Raw genomic sequence first — 18,163 nt, forward strand, 5'->3', positions numbered from 1 at the left:
TCTCTCTCTCTCTCACACACACACACACACACACACACACACACACACACACACACACACACTCGGAGAGGGAGAGAGAGAGAGCACGCACTAAACCACCATGAGATCTTGGTGCAGAACTAGAATAGTTTTAAAAAAAATGATTATTCCGAGTCTCCTTGAAGATGCAGAGTACTGATTGTGTTGGCACACTGTAGAGAGCAGGTTTTGAACTGACAGAAACTCTGTGCAAGGGAGACTTGAGGTAGCATTCTTGCTGATAGGCTTGGCAAACCAAGTTGGGAGGAGGCAAACCTCTCCCATCAGTAGAGTGCCTTGCCAACGGTCAGTCCTTGAGAACGCAGATGTGCACTGTAGTTCAAAGGCTCTGATTAGATTGTGGTTTGTCTTCTGATGAGGTGTTTTTACATATTATATTACAACGAGTTTTTCTCATAACACCTAGCTTTTTGTTTAGATTAGCTAGGGCATGGAGCTCTTGAAATTAGTCGCAACCAAGTGACTAGTCTATGAAACTAACTATTTTCATGTATTATGGGAACCTAGTTTGAATCATGATTTGAGTATTATAAAAAGAGCACTGGCTTTGCAATAAAGTATGCAGTTGTATCTCCTACCCTGCATCCCCTGTGTCCTGATTTCTGCGGCACTACCCAGGGTCATCCATAACCGAGGAGATTGGGGAAGGGTCCCCAACAGCATACCCGAAATCCCTATTCCTGTGTTCCTTCATTCCCAAAAAAGAAAATATATTATAATATATTATACAAAGACATTCACAAAACTGTTCATAATATTCCCAAGCAGAAAAATCCTTATAGATAGGTCATTGAACTGTAATATAATCTGGGAGAAACAGAAGCCCATGTCTCAGATGAAGAAGTAGGCTAAGGAGATGGTTCTGTGATTAAAAGCATTTAGCATTTCTTACTTTTCCAAATGTTCCGATTTCAGTTCCAAATGCCTACATGGTAGCTGACAAGTGGCTGTAATTACAATTCCTGGATTTATGCACTCACGGCCTCCAAGATAACCAGGCATATTTAGGATATATATGGGCAAAATGCTCCACATTAAATAAAAATAAACAAATTTTTTTCAAGAAGTAGCAACTATAAATAAAACACAAAAAAAGGTTCTACTTAGTGAGAGGGAATGTAAATACAGAAGCAGGAAGGAAGATGAAACAACATTAAGAAAAAGTCATAAGGGATCATTGTATCACATATACCTTAAAAAACTTATAATACAAGCCTGAAGAAATGGCTCAGTGGAAAAAAAAAAACTGGCTATCCTCCCAGGCTGTTCTTCCTGAGGTCCCAGGTTCAATTCCCAGAACCCACTTGGCAGCTTACAAAGTCAATAACTCCAGTTCTGGAGGAATAAAGTAAAATAAAAACTACAGAAGACTCAAACAATGTTAACTGAGATGTCTTCATCTATAATGACAATGCTTCCTCTAAGAGCCAAAAACAATCTAACCAAAATACCTACATCAGGCATTTCTGAGTTGTTAGTCTGATTACAGGCATATTGGACACATCAAAAGTTGTCAGACTGAAGTTTGTGCAGGGTACTGAGCAAGCATGAAAACTAAATAAGAAAAGAGCCATGCAAAATGAACAACTCTGCAGGATGATGAATTATAGACATTAGTCAAAGTATGAAAATTATATACCAACGAAGCATATGAGCATCCCACATATATTTAACTAACATGTAAGAGTAATTGATTGGAACTGTGGTGGAAACATGAAATTCTCCTTCCTAAATGATAAGCACAGCTTCAAATCCCACTCCACCTCTCTTTAATATAGGGTAGGACATGAAGATTAATAGAAAAGAGTTCAGATCTTTTGATAGCGTGGGTGCCAAATTTTTAAAGAGCCACAGCCTACTTTTCTGCTGTGCCAAAATTATCTCAGGGCCTGAACCTCGAGGTCTGTAGGACAGAGAAAAGCCTGGTTCAAGTTTAAAGGATAGTCTCAAAGCTACCAAGTGAGGAGGAGACAGCTGTCTCTCATTGGCTGGAGGTACCCCCATATCACATGATGTCACTTAACCTATAAAAGCTGATGCTCACACTAATAAACTGAGTTTCTGTTTTGACTTGATCCCTATTGCGTCTGATTGTCCTGCATCCCCGGGCTGCCGAATGGGCAGATAGTGCACTCGCCTTTCCCCGTGGAATAAGGCACTAAGGAGACCTATCACTCACTTTTCCTTTCTTGAAAACACATTTTGGGAGTGTGGGGAAACACAGGCTATCACATGTTCTCAATCTTGGCGTTGCTAACATTTTGAAATATTAAGCGTTTGTTTGGTGTTCTAGGCATTAGATCATACTTTTCACCACCCCAAAATGGGCTCCAAGTCCAGTGTCCTCCAAGTCCAGCAGGGTGGTATATAAGGGAAATTGTCTAAACTTGAGAAGTGTAGAATCCAAGCATGTCTAAAGTAGCACGTGGCCCCTTTACCTCTGCTGAAGTTCACTTAATATTATCACTTGTTAGTATTATCATTCATTTCAAAGCATACATGACATCTTCCTTTGTTCAACTAAAAATATGGACTCTGAGGAAAATTGCCTTAACAGTGAAATCTATCGTGTGGATATTCTACTTTGTAAGGCTATTTTAAATTTTTATGATTTGTTTTATAAATATTATTATATAAGTTTCACATTATAATTAATAAGCCAGTCTTCGTTTATTCCCCAGGAAAACTCACTCATCAGAAGTGTACTTAATTAGGGTTAAACTATTCCATTAAATGTCAAAGACTCTCCTCTTTGATCTGAAGCTATGTATGATAAATAAGATATTAGACATATTCTATTAACACTGTTAATGGGAACAGGGGAATTATTCATTTATTATTAACGTGAAAATATGAACTGTTTTAAAATTTGCAAACATCAACAACAGGCCAGCTTGAGCAATATAGGGAAAGCCTGTCTTAAAGATTAGAAGAATAAGCGGGGGTGGGGGGGAGAGGTAAATTCCAAGAGATTATACATGCTTCTAGGTTTATGATGGAGTAAACCTAGACTCTTCTTATGACGGAGCAGGCAATATTGAAAATAGACTTAGAGGAACTAGTGTAGCTTAGCAAGGTAGAATGTCAAGACAGCTGGCTGCTTTGCTACAAAGTGTGTGGGCTGGAGCTAAATTCTCACTGTCAGGGATATCCAACATGATGAGAGACTATAATTCCTCATATTGCTAATCCAGAAAAGGATAAATCCAAAGTATGATTTCTAGTGAAATGTATCAACTCCACAATATCCTACTGAAGACAAGCCCCAGTGGACCCATGTGCAACTAGGGATAGCCTATATTTTGTTATGAGTCCAGAACAACATCACAAAGATAAGATGAAAGCTAGCCACAAAACTCTTCCAATAGAAAAACAATTTAGATAAACATGAGTCAAGTGAAGCAGGCTACCTAAAAGGTCCAATAGAATCTTCTAGAGCCAAACTGCAAAACTCTGATGCTATGAGACTTGAGTTTAAGAGGGTAGGAGAACTGCCTCATCTTCTCGCCACATTCATATTCCTAAGAGGGACATGCTTTCTCCTCTGCCTGATGTCACTGACCCAGGCTAAAGACAATGAGAAGACACATTCTTTCCCTTTCTTAAACCTAGTAACCTATTGTAATTCTGTAGCAAGTATTTACTTCCAAACTTTGGTTAACATCGTTAAAGTGTTTTGGCAACGTTTTGGAAATGAAGTAAAAAAAAAAAATAGTTTACAGAAAAATTTTCCGGTAATTTTTCTTATGCACTGAGAAACAAAGCTGAAATTCACCACATAATGAGCTACAAAGGCAGCTTAGCAAGAGAAGGTACTGGAAATGTTTCTATGCTTCTAATGAAGTCTGTCTGCAGTAGAGGCCAAGCAAAGTGAAGCAAAACAAAACCAGGCGACGGTTATAGAAATCAGCACTTACCCGTATTTTGCAAAATTTGTCCAAAATTTCATTATGGATCGACTCAAATTTTCCTCAGCTCTCGTATAATTTGCTCCTCTTTCCAGAGGTAAACCAAAGACAAATTCGATTTCAGAGCCATGCATCACTCCCATCCATTCAGGCCAAGGAAGTTTGGAAGACCGGTGTTCGAAATAGTAGAAAAAAGCATCATTTTTAAGGTCTGAAAATGTCTTGGTAAACTCCAGTGCAGGGCAGATGAGATTGTAATCCCCAACAATATCGTCCAAAGCCTCCCGGTAAACTTCCGGTGTCTGGTCACCTAACCAATCCACGTAGTAAAAAAGAATTGCTTCCTTTCCCAAGCTGCTCACTCCTGGGAAATACATATCTAAACCTTCTTGAAATTCCCTCCGAGTGATGAGACTGTCATTGTCTTTGCTGAAGCCAGGAGCCCCATACACTAGAAAAGATGACCCTTCATCTTTATTAACTCCCACTAAGATCTGAGTTTTTTTCACTTGTCCGAGTTGGAGCAGTGTGTGGGGTATATCAGTGAGAAAATCGCCATCCACCGTTGGACCAAAATAAACCGATAAGAGGGAATCAGTGGGGAGAATGAACCTTTCATTCAGAAGAATTTCCTGAGGGTCTTTATTTTGAAGGCATTTAATCATCTCTGTCTCATTCTCCTTTGAGCAGCCAGTAAATTTAGCTAAGGTCCAAGTTCGGTTTCTGGCTTCCTCCGGAGACATTACTGCCCAGGGCGCATTAGAGGATCCACTTTCCAGAATGGCTCTGGTAAACAAAGGGTAACTTTGGGGACAAAGCAAATGAAAGTTCACAGAGGCTGCTCCTGCACTTTCTCCAAAAAGCGTTACACTTTTAGGATTCCCTCCGAAGGCAGCTATGTTTCTTTGGACCCAGTGAAGTGCCAACTGTTGATCAAACAAACCCATGTTCCCCGGAGCCTCAGAATTTCCTGGTAAAGCTAGAAATCCTAGGGCACCTACCCTATAGTTCATTGAAACTACAATAACACCTTCAACCCGAGCTAGAAATTTCCCATCATAAACAGGTAGAGAGGATGTCCCAGTTTGAAAGCCACCACCGTAAATCCATACCATGACGGTGGCATTTTTTGGTTTAGGTGCTGGAATCCAAACATTCAGATACAAGCAGTCTTCGCTGAGGTTCGTGTTCGGATTCCACATTTCCGACCCCTGGAAACCGGGGAAGGCTTGATCTATGTTCTGATAACAGGAATTCGCATATTCGGTGGCATTCTGGATGCCAGACCACTTGTTTAAGGGTTGTGGCTTTTTGAATCTTAGCCTACCAAGAGGAGGCTGTGCATAGGGAATCCCGAGAAAGGCAGTCACTGTGCCACCGAGAACAGGTAGGCTCAGTCCCCGGACTCTACCAGCCTTGGTTGTCACTATGAAGTCTTCTTCAGCGGGTGACTTCCCAAAAACCACGCAGAGAAGAAAAATGTACGGGAGGAAGTGGGTCTCTGTGACGGTGGTGCCCCGGAACTGCATGCTGATTTCTAAGAGAAAAGTAAGTAAAAGGTTTCAACAGCCTTGGAGATACTGTGTTATGGCCCAATGATGATTAGTCACTAAAATACAGTAGTTCCTAGTTACCCTAAACTTATAAGACCTAATGAATATGTTACTAAACCTTGGATATGTATAAGTACTAAGAAGAAAATCAATTGCTAACCAATTAGAAAAAAAAAACATAGCAAGGAAATATATATGGTCTTGCCTTGAAAAAAATTGAACTATATGTAAGAAGTTTAAGCACTCTAGTTTGTCCCAGGAGTATATGCTATCATTCAGTACATATGGCTACATTAAATGAGGACTAGCTACGAGTGACATGTCAGAAGTAATTTCTACGTGACTGGAGGGGAAAACACAATTGTTTTCTGAAATAGCATGGCTGAATGACGGAAGTCAGTTAAGAATATCGAGAAATCTGGAGGCACTGATCATGTACTGTCTTCCTGTATTCCATGTTTTTTAATACCGCCCCCCTTTTAAGTATATTTTTTCTTTTATACAATCTTAGTTTGTTTCAAAAGAAAATTGAGACAATTTATTTGCAAAATGTTAAAAATTAAGCAAATGTAATTTAGTTACAAATATCAACACTAACAAGCCAGTTTTTTTCTCTGGCTATTAAACACAGGCTGCTGAGCTGTATTACCTGTAGGTTTAAGGGAAGTTCTCTCAATTTTTTTTGATAAAGATGAGAGTTTTCTGCGAGAATCACAATCTCCTCTCCTCGGTAAGAGACCCAAGTGATATTTATGTGAGAGATGACATTGGCCTAAAGAGACATTTTACAAGGCTAACAACAAATAATTTGTAAACTGATTGAAGCAAACATAAAGTTGAATATATTTGCTAGCAAAGTCATGGATACTCATGCATTTTTACGGTGTACACAAGTCATTGAAATCAGAGGACCCAATGCTGAGAAATGACTGGAATAAGTGGAAGAGGCAAGAGTGATCTTTGTAAACTACAAAATGAAATGTATCTAATATTATAGTTAGGTAATATTTATTTATGGTCATATGAAGACTCTTTTGTCTGGTCACAGTGTTATTACAATTCATAACATAAAAATCAGTTTCTTTGAAATAAACCTTTCCAAACTCCATGGGATAAAAAGGAATATAAAAACACAATGCAAATATTAAAAAGGAATCAATGTTCATTTATATAGTTTCAAGAAACACAATTAAAATATTCATTAACAGACACTGGTTTCCATCCACATAACAATGGCAAGCACTCACAAATGCGCAGACCTCCTGTAACCTTTTCTAATGCTCTAGTTTTAAATCTCACCTGCCTGCTCAGGAAACTAATCCTATCATCACCAACCATTTCCTAAAACTTTCTGTATGTATAATCAAGTTTGTTTTGCTAGGCCATGAGAAAGAAACAGATGTGAGACCTATGTTCCCTGACCATGAAGAATATCTTATTTTTAGTTTACTTACATTTGTTTTAATTGTGAGGTGGGACAAGTGTGCCATAGTTTAAGTTGAAAATCAGAAGACAACTCAGAATTTCTTCTCTTTTTCCACCCTTTATCCATCAAATCACCTTCCCACACTCTATACCTATAAGATGCTAATTTTAAATCAGTATCATTTACCCCTGCTCACGGGAAATCTAGCAATGAAATCCCAATAAACACATAAATAAAATAAACCATAATAGCAACATTTATTTTTGAACCCAACACTTTATGACTACATCTTTGGATAATTTTATTAATCTCTGTATCTGTCCAAACTAGACTTATTTCACGTAAATAAGTCTATGTATGAGTTGATGGCTATGATATTATGTTCAGGTTTTAAAATCAAGTCACAGGTTTTTGTTGTTGTTTCGTAATGCATTTTTGATGCAATTGGGTATGTGCTAAGATCCATTAAATGTATTATTGAAACATACTATTGTAAGTTTCATGGGATACTTAAATATTGTACTCACAGTGGGTGTACTTTGTAAGTAATGATAGTCAAACATATAATGATAATGTAGAGGTCTGGGAACTTGACAGGTACTGAGGTAATTTAATATTTGGACAGGAGGTATGTATTGATTTCTGTTCTTCATGACTTTCTGTACTTTTTCCCTGATAATAACAAAACCCTTTCCCTTTAATAAAGAGATCAGAAAAGGTCATGTGGAGGGGTTTTTGTTTGTTTGTTTGTTTGTTTTGTTTTTTGTCATTTTTGAAAATCAGCTTTGACAAGAGAAAATGACAAGGTCCTGGACCTGTCTGTTCTAAACATATTTCAGTAAGCTAGCCTAGAACCCCTGGCTGTTGTCTCTGGGTGTGTGACCTGTAGGGCAGGTTCCTTCCCTGTCCACTGCAAAGATGATCTGGGCTGTTTTTCATGGTGTTTTGCTTAAATATTATCTTATAAAGATCTAATTAAATGTTAATAAATTTCAATTTCTAGCAATTTTTGATAACTTAAACTTTTGTTTAGTGGTTGGGGATTTGCCATCATTGGTATAGGACTCGCTCAACAACCAGGACTTTTGCTCAGAAACCCAATCCCCACAATAAAATCCAGGTGTGGTGGTGCCCCTCTGTGACCAAGACAATTCAGGAGAGGGAAAAGGAGGTCCTAGGGGCTTGCTCAGGCAAACTGTCAAGAAGAATCTGTGAGACTTGGTTCTGTAGGAGACTCGTTCTAAAAAGAAAGTGGAAAGTGATCAAAGAAGACAGTTGACATCAACCTCTTGCCTCCACTAGCCACGTGAGCATGCCCAAGGACACAAATGCACTAACAAACACAATATATATGAATCCATACAGAACCTTGTGCATATGAATACATACAGACCATGTGCACAATTGCATGCACACACAAACAGATCTTCAGCAGTTTCTTGTGCAGTAAATACAGCTACCTCCATTGTTATTTGCTTGGAATATATATGGTAATTTTATAATATTCTACAACAGCTGCTATCACCCAGTGGTTTCATGGTATCTATATTAATATAGCTTTTCTTCCTGTGATTGAATATCCATTTTCCTCCAAATGGACCTTAAATTTCCAGAGCTGTTTATATGAATTAGAATCATATTCTCAATAATGACGCCTATGAGACTTTCTTGTATGTAATATAAAGTGTACCGTTAGAAATAACTACCACAAGTACACATAATGTAAAAGATGGCAGTTCAGTTCTTTCTCCTGAATTACCCACGGAGAAGTTATATGCCATATCAGTAAATCTGCAGTGCTAAAAGGAAAAGGCAGACGCTCCCACATTCAGTACAGTCTAAATGTGCTGCATTTAAATCAACATTATTATTTTTGTAATCTGACATTATTTCATGGTACTCTGCACTTCTATACTAAAGACAGACTTTAATATTTATTCATCACACAATCAAAACAGAAATAAATAAGCCTTCAAAATTAATTTATTAGCTTGTTTTTAATTATAATTTAGAATTCTATAAAACTCCATTGCATCGCTCATATTGTGGTACAACTGGCGACTGCTAAAAAATAAAATATTAAACTCAGGGAAATGTGCTTATCATAAAAAATGAAACAAACTTTCACACCGAATACAGCTATCTTAATGTAGATAAGCTCATTCCTTGAAATGGCAGTTAATATTTAAAGAGATTAGGAGACTTTGCTCATGAGGCCAAAGTAAAGAGGTGATAGAGGTGGGGGGAAAAAGAACCTTGACTAAGGAATTCAAGTTTAACAAATGCTACTTGACAGCAAATTTTATTGCTAACATTTTACAAATTCTAAACTTTTAAAAAATTTAACTTTTAAAGTAAAATGTACTTCACTTCTTTTCAAAAAAAATAATTCAAATTTGAAATCTAAATTCTTCAGACACTTTTATGAGAAAATATACAATGTCATTATACCTTAATATGTGAATTCTTAAAATGATTTATACTTAAAACATTTTTATTATCACTTATCTGTATAAATGATTTGTTTGCGAAAAGTTTAAGGTAATGGAAATATGTTACGAAAAGGTCTAAAAGGCTCTCAATGTTGTTCTCTAGGTATTGTTTTCCTGTCTTAAAAATATCAATAAAATTAGTGGATCTTATTTGGAAATGGGGATTTTTAAAATGTGTTGGGAAAGTGCAGTCAAGATTATACTAGAAAGATCCAGGAGCAGTATGAGAATTCTATTTGACTAAAAGAGCTAAGTCTTTATACCAAATCCAGCACTGTTTGGTTTCAGGCTAAGAAAAGTGGATTTTTGTGGAAATCTGTGCATAAATGGACTATAACATGGTCTTCCACAGAGCTTTGCTGTCTGCTAACACATTCAAGTAGACAGAAGATGACAGGTGAGTTCAGAGAACTCGAGATCTATTCCTGAGCAAAGTCACAATGGACACTACTGAATATTAACTTATTAGATTTGTTGGGTTTTCTTTGGAAGCTGCATTTTCTCTGCTTGCTGTCATTTACTGACATTTACCAACTGTGGCTGTGATGGCCTGGCAGAGGTGAAACTGTGAAGAGGCACTTGGTTCTTTCAGTGACAATACTGCCAAAACAATGGAACCCAGAGAACCCAGGAAACGCACATTATAAAAAGAAAAATACATTCTTGAGAGAGATTCATACAATTCCAACAACTTGTGGGAACACCTTGCAGTATGAAATTGAAGACTAGGCAAATGCTAAGTCAATGTGAAGAGGTACCACACCTTAACCAGGATGTGTTGGATGGGCACATTCCTGGGTCACTGTTTAAACTTCAGTCTCACTTCAAGCCATAAAGAGGGGCTGTGGGCTATGGGAGGGAAGTCTTTGTCCCTTTTTGCAATGTGGTCACAATGAATACATGTCCCTTTTCTGCTTTCCATTATTAGTTTAGTTCTTTCAATGGGTTTAATAAGGACCTGTGTGGCCAAACCTGGCTTCAGGCAAAGGCTGTGGCCTCCAGATTTGATAACAACAGAGACAATCGATTTCAGTAAGAATAAGCAGTCTTTGGCAAAATGTCAAAACAAAGACAAGGATGAAATGTAAACAGCATTATCACCTGTAACCAAGTAATGAATCAAATTAAAGGCTAAATTTATAAAGGCAAATATATCCATGACCCTGTAAGATCTTCTTCACTTATCTTTTATAAAAATATAATAAGAAATAAGTTTCAGATTTTTTCCTAAAATTAAAGATGCTAGATATTCTATATCAACAAATATAACGCAGAAATAGAAGAATAAAGCATGCCTTTTAAAATCTAGCTAGACATTAGATTTGGCATCTTAAAGCAATGGTCTTTTGTCTACAAGAACTCCAGAGTTACGATTCACATCATTAAGATATATGTTAAAAGCCTGCTAACTTCAAATATGATTTTATCAAAATGAATTGTAGTCATATTTATTATAAATATTCTATAGTCTGTAGTCTATATTAAAGAAGTATTGAGCCTGCTAATTGGAATATATTCTTACAAATACAGAATACCTGCTTATGAAAAAAATGTATAACCCATAGGAATCTGATAAAAATAACTGTTTATACTTCAATTTTCTTTTGGTCTCATAAATTTTATAGTCAATAACTCAAGAAAATCTGATAGCATAAAAATCTCAGGTTTCCAAAAATCTAGAAGCCGAAAACTCTCTATTTGTTTAGTATTCCTATATATAATAAAACAATGGAAACATAAAATATTTTACTCCAGATTAAACATTCAAAAGTGTTCAGTAATGGAGGAGGGGCTACTTGTAGAGCAAATTAGGAAATAGATTTTCTTAAACATAAAAGGAACTGCTGCTTTCTGCTTGCCAGCTGATGTTGCGAAAGTTTCAGGGGACAAAATGTTGAGTAATAAAAGTTAAGTAATAAGAGAAAATTAATACATGTCATTGCAAAAGAGATGATATTGGAAATAAGTCAAGGTTGCCCAAACGGTGCTTTTGTTGTTAAGAAGAAGGCGATTAATCCTACATTAAAGAGTAACCCTAGCCCTAAATAAGTGTCCTTAGAGAGAGCATAAATAAATAAGGGAGGAAGACTCCACAGGTGCTGTATCTCTTCAAGCAAAGTTAAACAAATTCGGCATAGCCTCTGCGACGAAAGGAATTGAATTTGTGTTTCTGGATTAATAGAAAGCTCTGATGCAGTGCCTGCTAGCCAGTCTCCTCTGTCCCACTTGCTAGTCAGAGACTGTTCCCAACGGAGCAGCAAAGGGGCTCCGCACACCCTGAAGAAACCGCCTTTCTGTCTCAGCCGGTTCTTCACCGGAACCTTCTCATCAGGGGTGCAAATTCTGAGCAACTCACCGGAATCTGTGCAGAAAAGGATGCTGACGAGTTTGCAAAGTGGCAATCATATAACACTTCGGGGAAAGGCGGGATGTAGCCGCCGCTCCGCCTGTGAATTGCACAGCTCTGACATTCAGTCAACTCTTACTGACAAAGCTCGCGAGAGCTGGCAGCAGCAACTTGATCTGGCGCTGGCCCTGCTTTCCCGACTGACATCTGCTCAGAGACTAATGGCAAGAGTACAGCGGTCACGCCTTCAGAGAGTGCTGGGGGTCTGCCTCTACCATCACAGACAGGCTTCCTGGAAAGAAAGAAGGGCGGGGAGGCGCCTCTGCAATCGAAAATGAGCGAGCTACTCTGTCCCAGCTCCAAAGTTTCGTGCTGTGCTTTGTTTTGTTTTGATTCCATTTAAGAGTTTTACAGCAATGAACACTGTCTAAACTGTTCTAAAGAAATGTACTGGAAGCCGGTGTCCCTTTCATCTGTGACAAATCGTGTGGTCATAAAGCATCATAAAAAAAAGAAAATAGGAAATAAAACAATCTACATATAAACTATGAAAATCAAAAGTTTATTTATTTCTGACTATCCGGCCTTGGTCCCTGCATATCAACATTTATTTAACCCCTTCAGATTTCAGTTACTGGCAACTTTTCCAAAGTCCCTGCTGGTAGGTAATACATGTGAGAAAAAGCCACGGTTTATAAGACACATGAAAAGTCCAAAGTTCTTCAGCAAAGAGTTAAAAGGACATTTCAGTCAGGCACTGAAAATGCTTGTGAACATACATTTTTATGTTTCACGCTTATAATACTTTACACATGTATTTTGCAAAACAATAAGAAAAAAACCTTGAAGATTTAATAACTTGGTTTAATAACAGTTTAATAACTAACTTTCCATCCAATTGTACCTTGAAGTTTCTGTAAATGTCAGATTTCATTGTCAAATCTCTTCTAAGGGCTCACTACAGATGAAACAGAAACTGGATCTGTAGAAAGACATGTTTTTGTTTTTAACTGTCTGTTAACATTTCAAACATGTACATATAAGAACTGGACTTTGATTCTGATCAATGACAATCATTGTGGTTCAAATTTACATATAATAAAGTAACCTAATGAACACAAGTTTAGTGTGATTAATCAAAATTTCAGGCCATGACGTTTGTTCTTAAAAAATCTCAAAATCTTGCTATGCTACTAGCCATAAGAACTTGTACTTAAAATTTCAAATTTGATATTATTTTATATCAAGTGCTTCCCAGATCACAAACATTTTTATTAGCTGAAATTATCTTTTCTCTGGAAATTGTTACTTAGGCAATATTGATTAAACATTACAGTCACAAGCATTCATAATATATAATAATAATATATGGCCTTTGTAGCCTTAAAAAGAAGTACATTATTTGTTTCTTTATATGCTGCTACACACACACACACACACACACACACACACACACACATATATTTCATACATATTTTCCAATATATAAGTACAGTCTGCTTAGTCTGTATAATGTTGTATGTATGCTTTCAGGGTTGACCATTTGATGGTGTCGTATATCCAGTTGGCATGTTCTTCCCTTAGAAAGATATTTCTCCTTCTCTCTGCAATTCCCAATTTTCTGAGCTTCTTCGTGTGATGTTGAAGCCTCATGGACTTTCATCCATCCACTTTAACACATCGATTGTTGCTGTTCTTGTTCAGGTCATTTAAGCAGTCATGCTGGAGATACTTCATGGGCGTAGCGTCTGACATCATCACTAGGAGATACGGTATCACTGCTAACTCCCTCATCCTCTGACTCTTACAAACTTTCCACTCTCTCTTCTACAATGAGCCCTGAGCCTTAGGGTTAGAATGTGTTATAGATACATCCCTTTGGAATGGGTTCCACAATCTATCTCTTGATTGGTTTTGGTTATGAATTCAAAAGAGAGAAAGGAGGGCTATATTTCTAACAATAAGTAATAATTTTTAAAAGAATACTGTCAATTTACAATGCTTTGAAATTCATGGTAGCTGTATTTAAACCACAGTCATTTGGGTATCCCACTGAAAATTCACTAGTTTAGGAGTATTATTTCTTAAGATTTTATTCATTTTTATTTTATGTATGTGTATAAATGTTTTGCCTACATGTGTGTCTGTTGTTCTCACAGTTCAAAAGCTGTTGAGCTTCCTAGAATTTTAGTTACAGCTTGTTACAGGAATCATGTGGGTACTAAGAACCAAACCTGGGTCCTTAGAAAGAGCTTCACAAGTGTTACGAACTGCTGATCCATCTCCCTAGCGCCTAGAATGTGTGATTTAAAAAAAAAAATAAAGCTAAAATGTCAATATTATTCTTCTGAAACTAATCTACTGCCTTGTTTTCTGTAGTAGGATAAAAGAAGGTTTAGGAGCAAACCCTCATCTTAATTAATGACTCTCTCATCATTTTTTTTTTGCATCCTTCTCAGGTCTACTCCAGATTGTATAAATATATGTATCTGTTTTAAAATAGTGATGAAAATAAGAAAATTGGTTACTAGAAGATTGCAATGCGTGTTTAAACTGGCTAGCCAGCTACATTAGGTGACTATGAAACTTCAATTTTTCTTCTGCTCAGCATTTTCACTTCAGTGAACCACTTGGGATCCATGCCCTTTGGTTCATTTGTGTCTTGGTTTCTCAGCTATTTTACTTGGTTATGCACCACTTTAGTTCATCCTTAAAGCTTTTCTTCTTCCTGTGTTATTGATCGTCACCTTGTGACTCAGTGCACAGCAGGTGCTTTACTTCTGTGCTGCTACCCTTCTTCTCAGGCTTCCGGGGTGATTATGATTGGTCATGTGCCCTGAGCTTGTTGAGTCAGGTGGCGAAGTTTCACGCTGTTATCTCATAGCCTGATATTTGGTCAACACTACTGCCAAGTCTTCTGTACTAGCTGTAAGTGGCTCTAATGGAGTACCCCTGAAAGGCTGACTCCTCATTATTAATGCTCAGTTTAGCCCTGTCAGTGTCTTCGGTGAATACATTTAGGTAGCCAGTCATAGCACTTTACAGGTTTAAAGTTTTATCATAATTCAGTTACTATTGAGTTCATTGCTTTCTTGGCAGTAGCCATGACGATTTTAAAGAGCGTGAATCATTTTATCACATAATGATCTTTTGTAGGCAATGTCATATACAAGAGTGTTCTGATAGTTGCCTTTAATTGATGCTTGTTGTGGTTTGTATTTTTAATTGCCTGACCAGGAATTGGGTCTCTTTATAGCATTTTACAAGTAACTATTTTGTTGCCCAACCCATTTATGCTTTCATGTGATGTGTGACATTTTATCCTCTCCCGTTCTATTTCTTTTTAACAAAACAATATATTTTATGAACAATGTGTTCATTACTAAGAAAAACTATTTTCATTAGATTAAAAAGAATACCAACCCAAGTTCCCACTCACTCCCCTCCTCCCATTCCCTCCACACACCCTCCTACCCCACCCCCATCCAATCCTCAGAGAGGGTAAGGCACACTGCCTTGTGGAAGGTCCAAGGCAGGAAGTATAGGCGGGACAACCAGGCAGGAAGTAGAGGTGGGGTGACGAGAACAGGAGAATGCTGGGAAGAGGAAAGAGTCAGTCTGCCGTCATTACCCAGACACAGAGGAAGCAAGATGAAATGCCTCACTGATGAAAGGTACCGAGCCACATGGCTAACATAGACAAGAACAATGGGCTAATTTAAGATGTAAGAATTAATAAGAATCCTGAGCTACTAGGCAAACCAGTTTATAATAAACGTAGACCTCTGTGTGTTTCATTGGTACTGAATGGCTGAGGGATCTGGTGGAACAGAAATCTCTGTCAACAATCTCTTGCTGTATCTACGCTGCACTTTCTTCAGTAGCCTCTCATAGCCTCACTTCAGGGACTCCTGCCCTGCCATGTCACACATTGCAAACGCTCAGCTGCTCTCCATGATCCTGTTAGACCTTCAAAACCAGAACTGCCTGCATGAAGCTTACACTACCAAATTTGGCTGCAGGCCCAAGGTACATCCTCAGCCACTCTGGAACACGGATTCTGTGTACTAACCCTGAGAAAACACTTCCCAAAAGACTTCAACACAATGATGTTGGTCTCTTCTTTAATCAGTGCTAATTTCTTAGCCCAGGCTAATCAGCATCAATTGTCCCAGTAATGCAAAGTTATCACTTCAGTGGCTCTGGTCTCTTGTTAATCATGGCTGACTCTTCAGCCCCAGCTAATTACAACAAAAGAATCACAATTCAAAATAGCAAAAGGCCCTGATAAGTCTGTAAACTTCCCTCTGAAATTCACAAGTCAGGTCTCCAACTTCTGCCTTGCTCTCATATCCTTATCTCCCAAGCTGCTGCAGAACAGCCCACTGAGTTCTCAACACTCAGTTGGGTTTCTAGTCCAAAGTTGGACATTGCTCTCCAATCTCAAAACTGTGGTCAGATCTTTCACTGCACTACCCTGCTAGGATGGTACCAACTTGTTTTCGTTAGGCTTGCTATTGTTGTGATGAAACACAATGACCAAAAACAACCTGGGGAGAAGAGGGCTTATTTCCCTCACATGTCTATAGAACAGTTCTTCATCAAAAGCAGTGAGGGCAGTAACTCAAGGACAGGAACTTGGAGGCAGGAGCTGATGCAGAGGCCATGAAGGAGTGCTGTTTACTGGCTTGCACAGCCTGCTTTCTACTAGAACCCAGGACTGCCAGTCTAGGGATGATACCAGCCACAATGGGCTGGGCCTTCCCAAATTAGTCACTAATTAAGAAAATGCCTTACAGCCTTATCTTTTGAAGGCATTTTCTCAACGGATGCTCCTTCTCTCTGATGACTCTAGCCAGTCCATTGTCAAATATTTCTATTTCATTGTCCGCGTATAAGCAGGTTCAGTGAATACACTTGTGGTGGTTTGTAATTGGCCCCCATAATTCCACACAGAGCAGCACTATTAGGAGGTGTGATTTTGTTGGAGTGGGTGTGGAGGTGGAAGGAAGTGTGGGAGGATGTGCTTTACTGTGGGGGTGGCATTTGAAGTTTCCTAAGCTCAGGATACTGCTCAGTGTCCCAGTTGACTTTCTGTTGCCTACAAGATATAAAACTCTCAGTTACTACTCCAACTCCATGTCTGCCCGCATGCCACTGAGCTACCTGTCATGATGATAATGGACTGAACCATTGAAACTAAACCAAACCAACCAGTTGTTATTGTTGCTTCTGTTTTAAACTCTTTTACTCTTTTGGGGGCCTGCCACCCAGGTCCCAAATAAATCACAAGGAGCCTGATTCTCTCTTATGAATGCCCAGCCTTAACTTGGCTTGTTTCTTAACTTAAATTATCCCTTTCATCTTTTGCCTCTGGCCTTTTGCCTTTCTTTATTTCTGAGTATGGTTTCTTTACCTCTTAATCCACATCTGACTTTGCAGCCAGGTGGCTGACTCCTTCCTCTCTTCTTCCTGGATTTCTTAGCCTATTTATTTTCTCTGCCTGCCAGCCATCTCTTCTTTCTCACACCTTGATATTGGCCATTCAGCATTTTATTAGGCTAATCAAGGGTTTTAGACAGGCAAAGTAACACAGCTTCACAGAGTTAAACACATGCAACATAAAAGAATGGAACACATCTTTATATCATTAAAGAAATGTTCCATAGCATAAGTGAATCTAACCATCTTCAAAAAATATTCCAGAAAAGCACTTCAATGAAATGTTTCCTTTATAAGAACTGCTGTGGTTATGGTGTCTTTTCACAGAAATAGAAACAGTAAATTAGACAATGCTACAATTCATCCAATGTAGTTCTTGTAAAAATGTAGACATTTCCCATTGAAACAGTAATGTAAATTCTAGCATTTGGGAAGCCAGAGAATCAAACATTCACAGGAAGTTTTGGGTGTATAAAGAGTTTACGTAAAATAAAGAATATCTGAAGGTCTGTGAAAAGACCAGAAAAAAATAGCTAATTCTCAAAGATTTGTTTACCTAATTTTATGAAATAATATATTAAATCACAATTACCTAAGAGGTCTGCAACTTATGGATAAGAACTTTATTATCAGTTAGCAATGTATTTAACCTTTATACTGGAAGTATAGGAAAATGCATACCTTCTTTGGAAAAAGGTTTTGTTTCAATATTGCCACTCTTCCTCATTTGATAAAATGTAACTTTTAAATCATATTCCTTAGTTTCTTATGATCAGGCATGTTTTGTCTATTCATTATGATTAGAACATAATTCTCAAGGTCCAAATCAGGAGCAGAAGGAGAGAGAGCACGAGCAAGAAACTAAGGACCACAAGGGGTGAACCCACATACTGAGACAATGGGAATGTTCTATTGGGAACTCACCAAGGCCAGCTGGCCTGGGTCTGAAAAAGCCT

The 18,163-nt window shown here is 38.0% G+C and overlaps 1 protein-coding gene across 1 annotated transcript in view; it reads right to left on the reverse strand.

The window, feature by feature from the left end:
- The window catches only part of Bche (butyrylcholinesterase), a 50,537-nt gene extending 38,594 nt beyond the window's left edge, over positions 1 to 11,943 (reverse strand). The window contains exons 1-2 of the mRNA XM_005344108.3: positions 11,775 to 11,943; positions 3,957 to 5,484 (exon numbers count right to left, since the gene is read on the reverse strand). Of these exons, the coding sequence (XP_005344165.1) occupies positions 3,957 to 5,476 (1,520 nt within the window). The 5' untranslated portion in view covers positions 5,477 to 5,484; positions 11,775 to 11,943. The remainder of the gene's footprint in view (positions 1 to 3,956; positions 5,485 to 11,774) is intronic.
- Between the last annotated feature and the right edge of the window lie 6,220 nt (positions 11,944 to 18,163).

This window comes from Microtus ochrogaster, chromosome 1, assembly GCF_000317375.1.
Source record: "Microtus ochrogaster isolate Prairie Vole_2 chromosome 1, MicOch1.0, whole genome shotgun sequence".
Classification (NCBI taxonomy): Eukaryota; Metazoa; Chordata; class Mammalia; order Rodentia; family Cricetidae; genus Microtus; species Microtus ochrogaster.